The following is an 18,176-nucleotide window of genomic DNA, read 5'->3' on the forward strand; positions in this document are numbered from 1 at the left end:
ATACGTGCTACCAGGACATGACACTTTCACTTCTGGGCATGCCCCTTTATTCTTTCTTTCTTTTTTTTTGGCCTTTTCTGGCTTTATTGACAGGACAGCTGAAGAGTATGACAGGAAACAGGGTAAGAGAGGGTGAGTGACACGCAGGAAAGAGACCCGGGCCGGGAGTCAAACCTGGGTCGGCTGCAGAGCCTCGGCACATGGGTTGCGCGCTACAAACCAAGCTAAGCGTCACCAATGCCCCTTTATTCAACCTTATTGATGAGAACTTGACGGGGAAATAGGACGACCTTTGGTCTAGGAGTTGCTTTTCCTTTTGTTACACTGTATCTGGGTAAAACCCCAGTTGGACTTATGGTCCAGGACAACTATCTTTATAAAGGCCTTTACACAGAAATGGCTGCAGGCAAATCTGCCATCAAGGAATGACTGGATCACTGTTGTTAACAAATACATAGCTCAGAAAATATGACCTTCTCCTTCAGACTACAGGCTGAGCAATATACAAAGTACTGAAAGGTGGACTTGATATTCTTTGAGATGTGACTCATCGTCTGTGTGAATGATCACAAACCTGTCAACCTGTCTGTCTGATTGTTTGTTTATTTGTCTGATTGTTTGTTTTATTGTTCCAGTGAACATTCATATATATTTCATTTGGCTCTGACAACAGGCTGCTTCACACACACACACACACACACACACACACACACACACACACACACACACACACACACACACACACACGCAGTTGCCTCGTGTGTCCAGCAGGGGGCGCTGTTCCCCACAGATGTTTCAGTGATGTCACACAGACGCTGACTTGTTTCTTGATCTGTTGTTTGATCACTTTACTGACTGATTATCTGATCTGATTGAACCAACAGGTGGTTGTTGAATGTTCTGATCCATACCGTGACTGGATGATCAGAATGATCAGGCGGCTCTGGCTCAGGGGTAGAGCCAGTTTCTTGTTATCAGAAGGTCGCTGGTTCGATTCCCCTGGTTTGCACGTTGAAGTGTCCTTGGGTGAGATACTGAACCCTGTGCTGCTCCTGACGTGCTGGTCAGCACGTGTGTGTGAATGAGTTACTGTCAGTCTCATTGGACAGAAAATAAAATCTGATTAAACTTAACTTAAACAGAATCTTGATTTAGAGTTGAACTGATCACCAATCAGCTTGTGGATTGATGATCAGCTGGTTTGGCTGCAGTCTGTTGAGACTAACCTGACCTCGTGACCAGATGATCTTTGTTGTACGTAACGGCGTCACGCTGTGGCCCCGCCCTCTCATCCTCCTCAGCCTATGGAGGATTTAATTGTTTTCTCCTCCCCTCTGCGTCCATTATCACGCTGAGGAACCGAGGTACCGCAGCGGGACACCGCGACAACACCAGGCCGAGCGAGAGGGCCGGACCGCCGGGGAGGAGCGGAGAATGAGAGCCGCCACCGGGACGGAGAACCGACCGGAGCCGCCGCCGCTCAGGTTCCCCGGAGAAGGTGACATGACTGCGGAATAAACAGGCGAGAGGACGTCGCTGCGCCTGTCGGTGAGTGGGGGTGAAGGGGCGGATGGAGGAATGGATGGAGGAGAGGACAGAGGGGTGAACAGATGAACAGGTGGAGGTGTGGCGGTGCAGGTGGTGCGGCTCTCTGACCGCTGTGTGACCGTTCATCGAGGCTGCAGCGCTCCAGGTGTGTGGAGGTGTGTGGAGCTCTGTGGCCTCCATCACCACCACCAGTGATGATGTTGATGATGATGATGATGATGATGGTGGTGGCCTTCAGTCTCTGCCTCCTTCTCTTTCAGCGGCTCTGTCAGGATGCCTGGGCCGCCCGCCGGGGCCGGGACCGGGGCCGGGGCTGGGGCGGAGCTGCCGGACCTGAGCCACCTGACAGAGGAGGAGCGGAGCATCATCCTGTCAGTGATGGAGAGGCAGAAGAAAGAGGAGGAGAAGGAGCAGAGCATGCTAAAGTAAGGAGGGCGGGGTTAACTGTCCATCATTGATTATTGATAAGTGCTGATCAGCGCTCCTCAGCTGCTGGCGGCTCAGTCAAAATAAAAGCACAGCGTCTCCTGTGTGACCTTTCAAAAAAAAAAACATAGCCTCAGTAGGAAGATCCCTATGACGTCATATGCCGTCATATGAAGGAAGGGGGTCAGTTTAAATCATCAGGTCATCAAAAAAAAATCAACAGGTCATCTGTGTGACAGCTGTCTTGTTTACCTTCCTCCTCCTGCTCCTCCCCCTCCTGTTCCTCTTCCTCTTCTTCCTCCTCCTGCTCCTATACCTCCTGATGACATCATTACTTCAAATATCAGTGCAGAATAAATGTCCATGAATCCAGTTAGAAATCAGAGAAAAGACTCCTCTCAGAATCATCATGTTTTTAAGTTTTCTTCAGTATCAAAGTAATCTATTTCATAAATGGATACACTGCAGACAGGAGCTGAACGTCTGTGTTCACAGATAAAGAGTGAAACCAGGTGTGAACACAGAACAGCAGCATCCACCTGCAGCTGACAGGTGCAGGTCCCCTACAACTGGTTCTTATATTGAGCTTTTTCTTAAAGGAGTTTTGAACTGAAGCAAACGTAGGCATTACAAGGCATTCCAGCCAGCAAGTGTGTGTGTGTGTCTGTGTCTGTGTGTGTGTGTGTGTGTGTGTGTGTGTGTGTGTTTCATCATCCAATCAGAAGCTGATTTTACAGGTAAAACATCAAAACTGATCAGTGATCAGTTTGTTAGATCAGCAGCTCGTTTCCTCATCTGATGGGGGCGTTGTTGGGGTGGAGTAGGGGGGTGGGGGGGAGGGGGAGGTGGGATGATGATGATGATGATGATTATGATGATGATGTTGATGATGATGATGATGATAATAATAATGCATGATGATGATAAGGATGATGTTGATGTTGATGATGATAATGATGATGATGATGATAATAATAATGATAATGATGATGATGCTGATGATAATAATGATGAGGATGATGATAATGATGAGAATGATGATAATAATGATGAGAATGATGATAATAATGATGAATAATGATGATGATGATGATAATAATGATGAGGATGATAATGATGATGATAATAATAATGATGATGATGATGATGATATAATAATGATATGATGATGATGATGATAATAAGAATAATGATGATGATGATAGGATATGATGAAGATGATGATATGGTGATGATGATGATGATGATGATGATGGGAATGATGATGATGATGATAATGATGATATAATAATAATGATATGATGATGATGATAATAATATGATGATGATGATAATAATGAGAATGATGATAATAATATGATATGATATGATGATGATGATGATAATGATGAGAATGATGATAATAATGGTGATGATGATGATGATGATGATGATGATGAGAATGATGATAATAATGATGATGATGATAATGTTGATGATATGTTGATGATGATAATGATGATGATGTTGATGATGATAATGTTGATGATGATGATAATGATGATAATAATAATGATGATGATGATGATATAATAATGATATGATGATGATGATGATAATAAGGATAATGATGATGATAATAATAATGATGATGATGATGATGATGATATAATAATGATATGATGATGATGATGATGATATAATAATGATATGATGATGATGATAATAATGATGATAATAATAAGGATATGATGATGATGATAATAATATGATGATGATGATAATAATGAGAATGATGATAATAATGGTGATGATGATGATGATGAGAATGATGATAATAATGATGATGATGATAACTGTTGATGATATGTTGATGATGATAATGTTGATGATGATGATAATGTTGATGATGATGATAATGATGATGATAATAATAATGATGATGATGATGATGATATAATAATGATATGATGATGATGATGATAATAAGGATAATGATGATGATAATAATAATGATGATGATGATATAATAATGATATGATGATGATGATGATAATAAGAATAATGATGATGATGATAGGATATGATGAAGATGATGATAGGATATGATGAAGATGATGATATGGTGATGATGATGATGATGATGATGATGGGAATGATGATGATGATAATGATAATGATGATGATGATATAATGATGATTAATGATGATGATGTTGATGATGATAATGTTGATGATGATGATATGATGATGATGATGATGATGATGGTATGATGATGATATGATGAGAATGATGATGAGAATGATGATAATGATAGGATGATGATGATGATGATGATGATGATGATGATAGTGATGATGATAATAATGATGATGATGATATAATAATGATGATGATGATGATGATGATGATGGTGATGTGATAATGATGATGATGATAATAATGATGAAGAATGAGGATGAGATGATGATAATGTGATGATATGAATAATGATGATGATGATAATAATGATGATGATAAAGATTGATCTATAAAATGTATGAGATGCTGAATAATGATGAGTGATAATAATGATCTACTAATGATGTGATGGATGATGAGGATGATGATCATGATGAGAAAGATGCTGCATTCCACACCTGCACACTCCACCCATCACCACCATCTCCATCATCACCACCACATCACATCATCATCATCATCATCATCACCACCATCTCCATCATCATCATCATCATCATCATCATCATCTCCATCATCACCACCATCATCATCATCACCATAATCATCACATAATCATCATCACCATAATCATCATCATCACCATCATCATCATCATCATCATCATTACATCATCATCACATCATCTCCATCATCATCTCCATCATCACCATCACGTCATCATCATCATCATCATCATCATCATCACTATCATCATCACCACCATCATCATCATCACACCACCATCACATCATCATCATCACCACCACCATCACATCATCATCATCATCATCATTGCCATCATCATCACCATCACCATCATCATCATCACCACCATCATCATCACCATCATCACACCACCACCATCACATCATCATCATCACCATCATCATCACCACCATCATCACCACCACCATCACATCATCATCATCATCATCGTCATCATCACCATCATCTCCATCATCACCATCATCATCATCATCATCACCACCATCATCACCACCATCATCATCATCACCATCGTCATCACATAATCATCATCACCATCATCAACATAATCATCATCACCATAATCATCATCATCACCATCATCATCATCATCATTACATCATCATCACATCATCTCCATCATCATCTCCATCATCATCACCACATCACATCACATCATCATCACTATCATCATCTCCATCATCATCACCACATCACATCATCATCTCCATCATCATCATCACCATCATCATCATCACCACCATCATCTCCATCTTCATCTCATCATCATCACCACCACCATCATCATCATCATCACACCACCATCACATCATCATCATCATCACCACCGCCACCATCATCATCATCACGTCACATCATCCTCATCATCACATCATCATTATCATCATCATCATCATCATCATCATTGCCATCATCATCATCATCACCACCATCATCATCATCATCATCACCATCATCACACCACCACCATCACATCATCATCATCACCATCATCATCATCATTGCCATCATCATCATCATCACCACCATCATCATCATCATCATCACCATCATCACACCACCACCATCACATCATCATCATCACCATCATCATCACCACCACCATCACATCATCATCATCATCATCATCATCATTATCACCATCATCATCACCACCACATCATCATCATCACCACCATCATCACCACCACCTTCACATCATCATCATCATCATCATCATCATCACCACCAAATCATCATCATCACCACCATCATCACCATCACCATCACCATCACATCATCATCATTATCATCATCATCATCAACACCACCATCACCACCACATCATCACTATGTACCTGCAGAGACCAGGAGGAAGTGAAACCTCCATTTGCCTCGTAAGTATCTCAGTCAAAACAACATCTCCCAGAGTGCATCTGTCCCAACCTGCAATCTCAAACTGCTTCCTGTTTCCCAAACTAGCGACTTCATTAAACTACTTACTGTTTCCCAATCTGGCGACTTAATTAAACTACTTCCTGTTTCCCAAACTAGCAACTTCATTAAACTACTTACTGTTTCCCAATCTAGTGACTTCATCAAACTACATCCTTTTATCCAAATTAGTGACTTTATCAAATTACTTCCTGTTTCCCAAAACGTCCCCAGTGAATCTATTTCCTGTTAGCTGTCTGTCTGTGTTACCTGGACAGGTGGAATCTGTTCTCGGGGTTGACTCAGTTGGTCAATAACGTTCTGCAGGTTAAAAGTCCAACAGACGACGAGTCACAGACGTGAGTAAAAAACTGAAAAAAGCCAAATATTGTCATGAGTTTGATTATTTTTATCTACAGCATCATTATTCTCCATCTTCTGTTTTTTGGAGATATACATTCTTGATGTTTCGGAATTGCAGTTCCCACGAGGCTTTGGGAGATGTAAACAGGAAATATGTTGCTGCAGGATGGGAGCAGCACCAGAGAAACATGGTACCTGGTCCGTATGGGGGAGGTTGGTGTCAGCTGATCGAACGGTGCCAGTGGAGGAGCTCAGTCAGGGCCAGGATGTGAAGGGCTTTTTACATGATGAGGAGAGTTTGAAGTGGATTTGCTGAGGGACAAAGAGCCAGTTGAGATTCTGAAGGACAGGGTTGTTTGAGCCTTTGAGTAATATGGACAGTTCACCACAGAGGACACTGTTGCAATAAAACAGTCTAGAACTAATGTAATACTTGGACGAGAGTTTCTGTTTGATCAAAGTTGACACTGAGGTTTCAGATGTGAGGGGAGCCATCAGTGGTGAGGGAGAAGTTGTGGGGTGGCTTTGTGTGAGTTTTTAGGTCCTATGATGATGATTTCTGATTTATCACAGTTCAGTTTAAGGAAGTTGGTTTGAAGCCAGGATTTTATATCCATGATTCAGTCTGTCAGGTTTGAGCGAGTGGCATTAAGGATTTCATTAGTGGAGATGTAGAACTGGATGTCATCTGCAAAGCAGTCAAACTGTAGTCTATGACAGCAAATTATGTGACCAAGGGAAAGCATGTAGTGAAAATAATGATCATAATGATAATAATAATACATTTTATATGATGGCGCCTTTCAAGTCACCCAGCGTCACCTTAAATAGAATAAAAGCATAAAATAACAACATCAAACATTATTAAAACCAAACATTGACCTAAAAAATAAACAAAACACAAGTGTAGTTCACAGTGACCAGTCAGAGTGAGTATGCCAGTTTGAACAGGTTGGTTTTGAGTTTGGATTTGAATGTTGTGATGGAGTCTGACTGTCTTATGTGTCGGGCTGGGGGGTCCATAGTCTGGGTGCTGAGCAGCTGAAGGCTCGGGCACTCATGGTACTCAGACGTGATGTGGGGATGTGGTGAGTAGTCCAGCAGAGGTTGAGCAGAGGGTGCGAGAGGGGTTGTATCCATGGAGGAGGCTGCAGAGGTATTTGGGGGCTGATGGTGGAGAGCTTTGTATGTGAGGAGGAGGTATTTGTAGTGTATGCAGTAGTGTATTGGGAGCTAGTGAAGTTGGATGAGAATAGGGGTGATGTGGTCAGATGCTTTGGTGTGGGTGATGATCTGGGCAGCCGAGTTCTGGATGATTTGCAATCTGTTGATGAGTTTGGCGGGAAGTCCAGTTTGGCATTGCAGTAGTCAATGTGGGAAGAGACAAATGAATGAACAAGGATTTCGGTGTTGGATTGGGACAGTGACGGGCGGAGTCTGGAGATGTTTTGGAGGTGGAAAAAGGCAGTCCAGGTGATGTTTTCAATGTGAGGTGCAAAAAAGTGGGAGCTGTCAAGAACGATGCAGAGGCTCTTGACTTGAGGGGGAGAAGGGTACAGGGAATCTGGTGATGATGATGGTTGGGGATGGGGTGTGTTGTGATTTGGTGAGGGTGGATTTGGAGCCGATGAGCAGGGCCTCAGTAATTGCCGTTAAGCTTCCGGAATTTCCTGCTCATCCAGCTCCGGATGTCTTCCATGCAGGGGATGAGGGTGGTGGGAAGGATGGCGGCGGTGGGTTTGGAGGAGATGTAGACCTGTGTGTGTCATTGGCATAGCAGTGAAAGTGGATCCTATGATGACGGAGGATTGTGCCAAGGGGGAGGAGGTAGATGATGAAGAGTAGTGGACCCAAGACTGACCCCTGGGGGACACTCAGTGAAACACCTGAACACCCAGACTTGTGGCCCCTTATTTGCACAAAGTGTTCGCAGTCAGTGAGGTATGATGTCAACCAGCAAAGTGCAGCACCAGTGATCCCAGTGCCAGCCAGGCGGTCTAGGAGTATGGTGCAGGAGATAGTGTTGAATGCTGCGCTGAGTGGCAGCCACCTTTTCAAGTGTTTTGGAGATGAAGGGGAGGTTGGAGATGGGTTAGTGAAGGTTAAGGTCAGTTGGGTCAGCACCAGGTTTTTCAGGATGGGTGTGATAATAGCCAGTTTGAGAGTGAGGGGTACAGCACTAGTGGTGAGGGAGGAATTAATTATGTTGGTGGGAGAAATGGATGGCAGACAGGCTTTGACGAGGAAGGTGGGAAGAGGATAAAGCTGACAGGTGGTGGCTTTGGCTTTGCGGATGAGTTCAGAGATGGTGTGTTCTGATACTGGGGTTAAGTCAGAGAGGGAGCTGATAAGAGGTTGGCCGGTGGTGATCATCCAGGTTGGATCATTTGAGAAGGTGCAGGATGAGGCTAGTTGTTGGTAAATGGTATTGATTTTAGAGCTGAAGAAGTGCACTGATTGGTGGATATGTCTGGTGGGAGGGTTTTAGGAGTCTGAGTTAGGTGGCTGACAATTGAGAAGAGGACTCTGATGTTACCTGTGCCAGTGAGGTTAGAGTAGTATGCAGATTTAGCAGTAATAAGGGCATTCTTGGACTGTTGGAGGTGGTCCGAGTACATTTGGCTGTGTACAGTGAATCTGTTTTTTGTTTTTTTTTGTACAGTCATTCCAGTCGACGGCCTGTTGCTTTGAACTGGTTTAGGTCAGGGGTAAACTATGGAGCAGTGTGAGTAAATGAGACTGAGCAGGTTTTCAGAGGAGCCAGGGTCTTGAGGGCAGAGGAGAGACAGTTATTATAATGAGTCACCAGGTCAGCAGGGGAACATGCTGGGGTAGGAGCTGATCAGGGTAAAGAGATCTGTGGTGTTGATATGATTGATGTTTCTGAAAGAGATGGTCCGTTGTTCTTTGACTTTGTGTAGTTGGGTGTGAATGTCAAAAAGTACAGCTTTGTGGTCAGAAATGGGGAAATCCATGTTGTCAAGGTTGGTGGGAGTGATGTCAATGCATCCAATTAAGTCCAATATGTGGCCTTTGTTATGAGTTGGGAGATGGACATGTTGTGTGATACCGAGACAGTTCAGGAGTGATGTGAAAGATACTGGATGGATTGTCAATGTGGATGTTGAAATCGCCAAGGAGGATAACAGTGGGGGACATGGCACATACAGATGTTAGTAGTGTTGAGAATTCATTGAGGAAAACAGCAAAGGGTTTTGGTGGCCTGTTGGGGAGACTGGGATAAGATGAGCCATTTTTCATATTTAGGATCACTACGTCAAGGCAATCATAGATTTGTTGCCAATTGATATATCTGCATATATTTCAGGATGTTGTGCATCCCTTCAAACAAACAGAATGAGTGTAAACATAACTGTTTCGATACTATGGCATGTCAAAAAAAAGTCTTGGTAGTCTTGTAGCACAACTTACCCTGTGTATGGGGGCTGTATCCCTACTTCCCCCCACCCTCCTCCCTCCCTAAATAACAGTCACTTCTTCACATTGATGTGTATTTTTATTTATTATGCACAATTCAACAGGTACAATGACTTTTCCATTATTATTGCATATTACTGCTTAACAGCTGTTTTGTAAAAAAACAAAACAAAAACATTTTAACATGAGAATGCAATTGATGTATAACACAAATTTAAAATGATCTATTTTGGTCTAAACACAATTCTCATGAAAAACTTATGATGGACTAAATTCACTTTCAAGAGTGAAAAATGTTTTTTTTTTTTTTTTAATAAATGTCTGACCACTTTACCCATGTGGTTGTTACCCTCACAAACTCCATGAAATGATGCCTTCCTCCTAAATATTTGGTCACATGATCAATGTTTTTTACTGTTTCCCAGCAACAAGGTGTGGTTCAACTTACTCCAGTCTCCCATAGATGATAACAATTATGGTGGGTTTTGGGCCTGTGAGTTTTGCAGCTAAACATTCAAAAGAGGAGTGATGGGGGACAGTGACAGCAGTGACTTTGATGTTATCATGGTGAAGGAGAGCAAGACTGCCCCACCTCTTTGTAGCACAGGGTTTACTAATAAAAGAAAAACCCAGTGGAACAGCCTCTTTAGCTGGGAAAAGTCATTTGGCTGTTGCCAAGTCTCAGTGAGGCATAAAATGTCCAGCTTATGGTCAGCAATAAAGTCAGCAATCAGCAGAGTCTTGTTACTGAAGGATCTGATATTCAGCAGAGTTTGAGACAGGTGAGTGGTGTGTACAGGATAAAGAGGAGAGAGGGGAGGTAAGATTTGAATCAGGAGAGGCAGTGCCATGATATTAAAGGTAGATTCAAGGCAGGTGAGAAGGGTGGAGTGGTTGATGGTGTTGAAAGCTACACTGAGGTCAAACAGGATGAGAATGTTGATGTTGTCGGTATCAGTGAAGAGGAGAAGGTCGCTTGTAATTTTGAGCAGAGATGTCAGTACTGTGCTTGGACCAGAAACCGGATTAGAATTTTTGGTTGAGGTTATTGTCTGAGAGCTGGGACTTGAGTTGGAGGGCAAGAGCACTTTCCAGTATTTCGGACAGATGGGGGAGATTGGAGATCTGTAGTTATAGGTCTATAGCTGTCACTGTTTAGTCCAGGTTTTTTGAGAATGGGGTGACAGCAGGAGGAGTTGACTCTTTTGATAATGATCAGAGAGATGGTGGGAAGGCCAGCCTAGAGAAGCCTGCAGGGGGAGTCCACGAGGTAGGGTTAATGGGCATGGACTAGTTCTGGAGAAATATCTTCAAAACGCCTGTGTTTCTGTGAAACAAATTGAGACCTGGAATCCTGGAGAACCTTGAGGTTGCCTTGAGGGCAGTGGATTATTGATTTCTCCAGGATGATTGTGTCTATTCTGGAAACATTTTCAAGTGTTCAAGGTTTTGAAAAGCCCTGGAAAATGTTTGTCCATGTAGTCAGATCTTCTCCATTGAAAGTTAGAGAATACTCATGGATGTAATTGTTTACTTTGATACTGCAGAACATTCTGTAAAGAAAATTGTGTAATGTCATCCCCTCTCATTGGTCCCACTACCCTCACCTCTTTGTGACCTCTGACCTCTCCACAGGAAGTTACATCAGCAGTTTGAGCTCTATAAGGACCAGGTGAAGAAGCTGGGGGAAGAGTCTCAGGTCGCTCAGTCGGTTAGGGCGGAGTCTCCAACCTGTGGCGTCTGTCGAAAGACCAAGTTTGCCGACGGCTGCGGGCGCGCCTGCTGCTACTGTCAGAGCCGCTTCTGTGCCCGCTGCGGGGGGCGCGTCCCTCTGAGAGCCAACAAGGTCAGTGTGTGTGTGTTGGGGGGTGGGGGGGGCGGGGGGGGGTTAGACAGGTTATATACAGAGACAGGTTATATAGAGAGAGACAGGTTATATACAGAGAGATAGGTTATATATATAGAGAGAGACAGGTTATATACAGAGACAGGCTATATAGAGAGAGACAGGTTATATAGAGAGAGATAGGTTATATACAGTGACAGGTTATATACAGAGAGATAGGTTATATATAGAGAGAGAGATAGGTTATATACAGTGACAGGTTATATACAGAGAGATAGGTTATATATAGAGAGAGAGATAGGTTATATACAGTGACAGGTTATATACAGAGAGATAGGTTATATATATAGAGAGAGACAGGTTATATACAGAGACAGGTTATATAGAGAGAGACAGGTTATATATATAGAGAGAGGTTATAAATATATAGAGAGAGACAGCCCCACCAAATTATAGCAAAAGAAAAAGACAATTACATCAGCTATTGGACATCCACAACCAAAACCCAAAGCAAACTCCAATGTTATTTGGCCCTAAACAGACAATACTCCATGGCAGATCATCTGAGCTCTGTAACTGACCTGAGACTGAGGAAAACACTGACTCTGTACAGACTCAGCGACCACAGCCGGGCCTTAGAGAGCAGCAGACACAGACAGACCCGGCTGCCCAGAGAGGACCGGCTGGGTCAGTTCTGTCCACACAGACAGGTGGAGACAGAGCAGCACTTCCTGCTGCACTGTGACACATACACAGACCTCAGAACCCACATATACACTAAAATCACATGTACAACCCCAGACTTCCCCAAACTATCAGACCAAGAAAAACTCCACCATTTACTGGGAGAACTTATTATTATTATTATATCTTATTATTATTATTGTTGTTGTTATATAGAGAGAGGCAGGTTATAGAGAGAGAGACAGGTTATATAGAGAGAGGCAGGTTATAGAGAGTGTGAGGCAGGTTTGATATATAGTTAGAGAGAGAGAGAGATACAGGTTATGGAGAGAGAGACAGGTTAGTGCTGGAGCAGACTTGACTCCGCCCCTCAGGCTCACAGGTGGTCACCAGATGGCGCCACATGTTGGATCAGTGAGCTGCTCTCTGCAGTGAGAAAACAGGAAGCAGCCTACCAAAATAAAAGTTGAGACAGTAGGAAGGTCTCACTTCTGGTGATGTCTAGATTTTAGACTTTTATTTATCCCACATCAGGGAAATTCACTCGTCACTGTAGCAGGTGGACAGACATACAATAAGTTCAAATACTAAACAATACTAAAAAGATTTAGATAAGAGAGAAAAAATAAAATATAGAAAGGACTATATGTCATGTGCATTATATACAGGAGGCAAAAATGTGCATTGTATACATTCAAATAAAGTGTCAGAGTATTGCCTTGTTGAAGGTTGGATGCATAAATAAATAGTGTTTAAATACAGTGTTTGAAAATAAACCGACTCAGTGTATGAACATGAGCATGTAAAAAAAATGTATTATTGCACAGGATAATTGCACAAGATGGCGGAGGCAGAAGTGTAAGTAGTGTGAGATAAGTAGGTGTTGGTGCTTCATTAAGGGTTATTGATGTTGAACAGTCTGACAGCAGTTGGAAAGAATGGCGTTCCTTTTGACACCGTGGGTGAAGCAGTCTGTTGCTGAAGGAGCTGCTTAAGGCCCCCACAGTCAGTCTCATGACTGAGAATACACTGACTGATTGAATTTGTTGATGAATCAAGAAACTAAATGTAAATATGATGGTGTGTCAGGAGATGTTAGATAATCAGACTTATTGATTTTAAAAAGTACACAGGCATCACATCTGTTCTCTGATGATCACAGTTATTGATAACTCCTGTTCTGTGTCGTCAGGTGATGTGGGTCTGTAATGTGTGCAGGAGGAAGCAGGAGATTCTCACTCAGTCGGGGGAGTTTTACTCCTTCGATCACAGCTCACACGGGGTTCCATACCCACTCATGCAGGGGCCATCAGGAGCCGTGGGGCCCTTGAGCAACGGAGCCACTGAGCGGTCAGTAGAACCCAGCAAAACAGCAGAACCCAGTAGAACCCAGGTGCACGTTTCATCAGTCATCAGTCTTTCAGCTGACCACATAAGATAAGCTGTCCTTTATTTATTCTAGTATATTATTTATAAGTATAAAATAAATAGAATAAAACTATTAGAATGAAAATAAACATCATATACAGTAAGTGTCTTTGTGTGTACAGGACAAGTTCTGAGACATTAATAACACATGACCTCAGTGCATCACTTCAGTCATGTGATCTCATCTCATGCTGGCTGAAGCTGCTGAAACACACAAGTCAAATGTCAACTTTTGTTTTTACTTTTATTTTTGTTTGAATCAGGAAGAAAAATATAAGAAAAAAATAGAAAAAAAAAATAAGAAAAATATGTTCTGTCAGAACATCTGGACCATCATCATGAAGCATCACTCACAGTCTCCATTTCAGTTACAAACTATATGTGTGCAAACATATACACAAAATACTCAATTACTCATGTAACAGAATCAGAATCAGAAATCCTTTAATGTCCCACAGAAGGGGAGATTTTTTTGTCACAGCAGCGTCAGAATGTTACAGGAACAAAAGCAATAGCAAACTGGACAATATGAAATAGAGAATAAAATTAAAAAGAAAAGAAAATAGAGTAAAATTGACATATATACATATTTACATGATATAGTGCAAGAATGAACAGCAAATATTTATATACAGATTTTAGATATAGATGATCAATATGGGTGTTGAAATGAGTTTTCACTGAAGTACAAAAGTATTATCAACAAAAGGTATCACAGGATGAAGTACTCAGAATGTGTTAAGGAGGTCATCATCTGCCATACTTACTGTTAGAGTATTTTATTTATTCATAAAGTAACTGTAGTGGAGTACAAGTACGAAGTATCATCAAGTCAGTTATTTATCCTTGTGAGCTCCTCATCACACTGAATATTAACAAACTCAGGTGGAAATGACAAGTGACCTGGACAGAAAAACCTGCAACAAATCCAATTATAACTAATAATTGCTAATTATTTGATTAAATGTCTCCTCTTGTTTCCATGACAGCAATTGGTGTTGTCCATTAATAATCAGCCGTTCGTGTTTGTGTGTATGTGTGTGTTTGTGTGTGTGTTGTGTGTGTGTGTCCCCCCAGCCTGCTGTAATCTGATTACCACATGAATAATCCTGGAGCTCAGAGGGGATTACTGCTAAATACAGCAGCACTCTAACACACAAGGCTAACAGAGGCTAACATACACAGTCTAACATACACAGGCTAACATACCCAGGCTAACAGAGGCTAACATACCCAGGCTAACAAAGGCTAACATACACAGGCTAACAAAGGCTAACATACCCAGGCTAACAAAGGCTAACATACACAGGCTAACAAAGGCTAACATACACAGGCTAACAAAGGCTAACATACACAGGCTAACAAAGGCTAACATACACAGGCTAACAAAGGCTAACATACCCAGGCTAACAAAGGCTAACATACCCAGGCTAACAAAAGCTAACATACACAGGCTAACAAAGACTAACATACCCAGGCTAACAAAGGCTAACATACACAGGCTAACAAAGGCTAACATACCCAGGCTAACAAAGGCTAACATACACAGGCTAACAAAGGCTAACATACCCAGGCTAACAAAGGCTAACATACCCAGGCTAACAAAAGCTAACATACACAGGCTAACAAAGACTAACATACCCAGGCTAACAAAGGCTAACATACCCAGGCTAACAAAAGCTAACATACACAGGCTAACAAAGGCTACACAGGCAAACAGAGGCTAACACAAGTTAACACAACTAACCACACAAGCCAAGGCTAGATGCGTGAGGGGGAGGGGCTTCAATCAGACTGGGCGGGGCTTCAGTTATGATCCAGATTCCAGGTATAAATCTGCTGAGTGTGTGTGTGTGTGTGTGTGTGTGTGTGTGGGTGTGGATTGACTGATGTGACACCTCAAACAGCCGACAAACTGTAAGAACCTCTTTTGATACTTAATCATTAATATTTAATAATTAATCATTCATACTAATGTGTTTTCTGAGTAGCGTGGTGCATCTACTCACCTACTTGAGTTTTTCTGTTCCGTTTCTTTGGGCCCTGCAGTGACTCTGCGGGTTCAAATGACTGATAATCAGATTATTTCAATCATTAATGCAGCAAGAACATGATGAATATTGATATGTTAATGAGTTATTCTCCTGTTTATTTTGGTGATTATGCTTTTCTTTATCAGAGTACTTCTACTCAGCTTTGAAAGGCTGTTGCTAGGTAACAGTGACCAGAGGACACAAGGCTAATAATGGTGCCGTGATGTCACAAACAATCTGCATGAATATTCAGAGAATTTCTATTTTATCTAATTTATTTTTTATTTGATTTTATTTTTGACTTTGTACATTTCGCCCCTCACTGCGGCTGTTTGATCTCCTTTGTTGCTCTTTTAAATTTGATGTCTCCGATGCGGATCAATGTGGCAGGTGTACAGGTGTCCTCTCTGACTGCTTCTATCGTCTTGTTGACAGGAAGCCGAGCCCCTTGGGGTCATATTATGATGGTGGGGAGGTCAGGATGCCTCGCTCACCCTCTGACCATGGTCTGGACCCTCGCGCTCGCTCACCACACAACAACCACGGTAACAGGGAGGAGGAGCTTCGGGGCCGGAGGCGACCGATCAAAGACGCTCGAGGTCGCTGGCACTCGCAGGTGAGATTGTCTGTAATATTAGACTTTTCTGTGACAATGATGACAGCAGTGATGATGATGATAATCATGATAGTGATGATGTTGATGCACTTCATCTCCTCACATGATTCAGGACCACCCTCTGGACCAGGTTCAGGACGAGCAAGATTGGAGGCGGCGGCAGGAGGAGGAGTTTCAGGCTCGTTACCGTAGCGACCCAAACCTTGCTCGTTACCCGGTGAAGCCACAGCCAAGCGAGGAGACCATGAGGATGTTGGCTCAGGTCGGCAGGGTTCGCCACCAACGCCGCCACAGTGATGTCTCCCTGGCAACAGCCGAGCCTGTCCACCTAACCCTGAGACATACAGGTAAGAACACACCTAACGACATCCTCTATAGGGAATAGAGCCATTGACCTGGCACTCAGTCTGACGTCCTGTTTCGCTCTCAGCTCTCCATCAGAATCGGGTTCAGGGATTGGCTGGATCTGGGGGCCAGAGGTCATTGTCTGTGGACCGGGTAGCCAGTCACCTTAGCCCAACATCTCCACGCCACAGCCCGTTACCTCAGCAACACCTGGACCCAAGCGCCGCCTTGAAGAGGAAGCCAACCTATGAGAGTGCACCACAGAGGATCCGGTTGGGGAAAATGCATGTGATTGGTAGCTTCAGCAGCTCAGAGGAGGAGTTAGTGACTACACCTGAGTACACCAGCTGTGACGAGCCCGACAGTGAGTGGCTATATGCAACTGCTAGCTGTATGCTAACAGTTGTGTGTCAGAGGAAATAGCTGAGGGTTTATCAGAGCCACGACAGTGTCGTCTGGGTCAGCTTTCAGGACGTCTGGTCATGTGACCATGTCAGATCTCCCTGATTGGCCGGCCAGAACAGCATCAGAATAAGAATGTGTGTTAATAAACAAGGAACACTGTTGTAAATGTTCTACAGGAACAAACAGACAGCAGGAACCAGAACAAGTTAAAGGTAAAAAATGAAGGTTGGTGACAGAACAGGATGGAATAGACTTCATTTAAAAGAATAAATGTTCTCTGGGTTGAAGGTTCTAATAGTCTGAGAGGAAAGAGTGAGTGTGTGTTCACTCGCTCTGACACTAATTAGCTCAGAGTGATAATCTGCTTACAGATAAACTCTGTGTTCTCCTCCACACTGCTCACCTGCACCGCCTCTGACAGACACCAGGGGGTTCTCACTAGAACAAAATACTGATATTATGTCAGTAAGTTTGTTTGGCTCTCCTTTTATTTTTCTGCACGGTTCCATTGTTCATGTTCTGAATGGTTCTAATATTGGTTAAAATGGTTCTGTCACTGCTGTGTTTTCATTCTACAGAATTTAGCTACAATATAGTGTTCCACATCTACTCTGTGGTTCTTCAGGCTTCAATTCTGTGGGTTTCCACTACTGTTTTATTCAGTTCCACCACAGGTAGACATTATTCAGCACATGTTCTGTGGTTCTGTAGGGATTTATGGTTCTTATGCTGTGCTGAAGAATTCTGCTACAGTTAGATAAGGTTCTCTCTCTGTTCCATGTGACTTTGTAGTTTTATCAGATTCTATGATCCATGTTCTGCATGGTTCTTATAGTGTTGTGTGTGTGTGTGTGCTACAGTGCTACCTCACAGTGCTACTGAGTGTGTTAAATTGGCTGCAGGGTGTCTCTCTGGACATCA

General features: G+C 42.5%; 1 protein-coding gene across 8 annotated transcripts in view; it reads left to right on the top strand.

The window, feature by feature from the left end:
* Window positions 1-1,145: 1,145 nt before the first annotated feature.
* LOC119016434 (regulating synaptic membrane exocytosis protein 2-like) overlaps window positions 1,146-18,176 on the top strand; it is a 39,292-nt gene continuing 22,261 nt past the window's right edge. For 2 of the 8 annotated variants that reach the window (XM_037092220.1, XM_037092223.1), the window contains exons 1-9: window positions 1,154-1,548; window positions 1,809-1,973; window positions 6,028-6,060; window positions 6,376-6,456; window positions 11,534-11,744; window positions 13,621-13,778; window positions 16,325-16,505; window positions 16,618-16,852; window positions 16,936-17,214. In XM_037092220.1, coding sequence (XP_036948115.1) covers window positions 1,822-1,973; window positions 6,028-6,060; window positions 6,376-6,456; window positions 11,534-11,744; window positions 13,621-13,778; window positions 16,325-16,505; window positions 16,618-16,852; window positions 16,936-17,214 — 1,330 coding nt within the window. In that variant the 5' untranslated portion in view covers window positions 1,154-1,548; window positions 1,809-1,821. Of the gene's footprint in view, window positions 1,549-1,808; window positions 1,974-6,027; window positions 6,061-6,375; window positions 6,457-11,533; window positions 11,745-13,620; window positions 13,779-15,643; window positions 15,774-16,324; window positions 16,506-16,617; window positions 16,853-16,935; window positions 17,215-18,176 lie in introns of those variants that run through there. The other 6 variants (XM_037092222.1, XM_037092224.1, XM_037092218.1 and 3 more) reach the window with 5 other exon arrangements.

Source organism: Acanthopagrus latus, chromosome 3 (assembly GCF_904848185.1).
Source record: "Acanthopagrus latus isolate v.2019 chromosome 3, fAcaLat1.1, whole genome shotgun sequence".
In the NCBI taxonomy this organism is placed as follows: Eukaryota; Metazoa; Chordata; class Actinopteri; order Spariformes; family Sparidae; genus Acanthopagrus; species Acanthopagrus latus.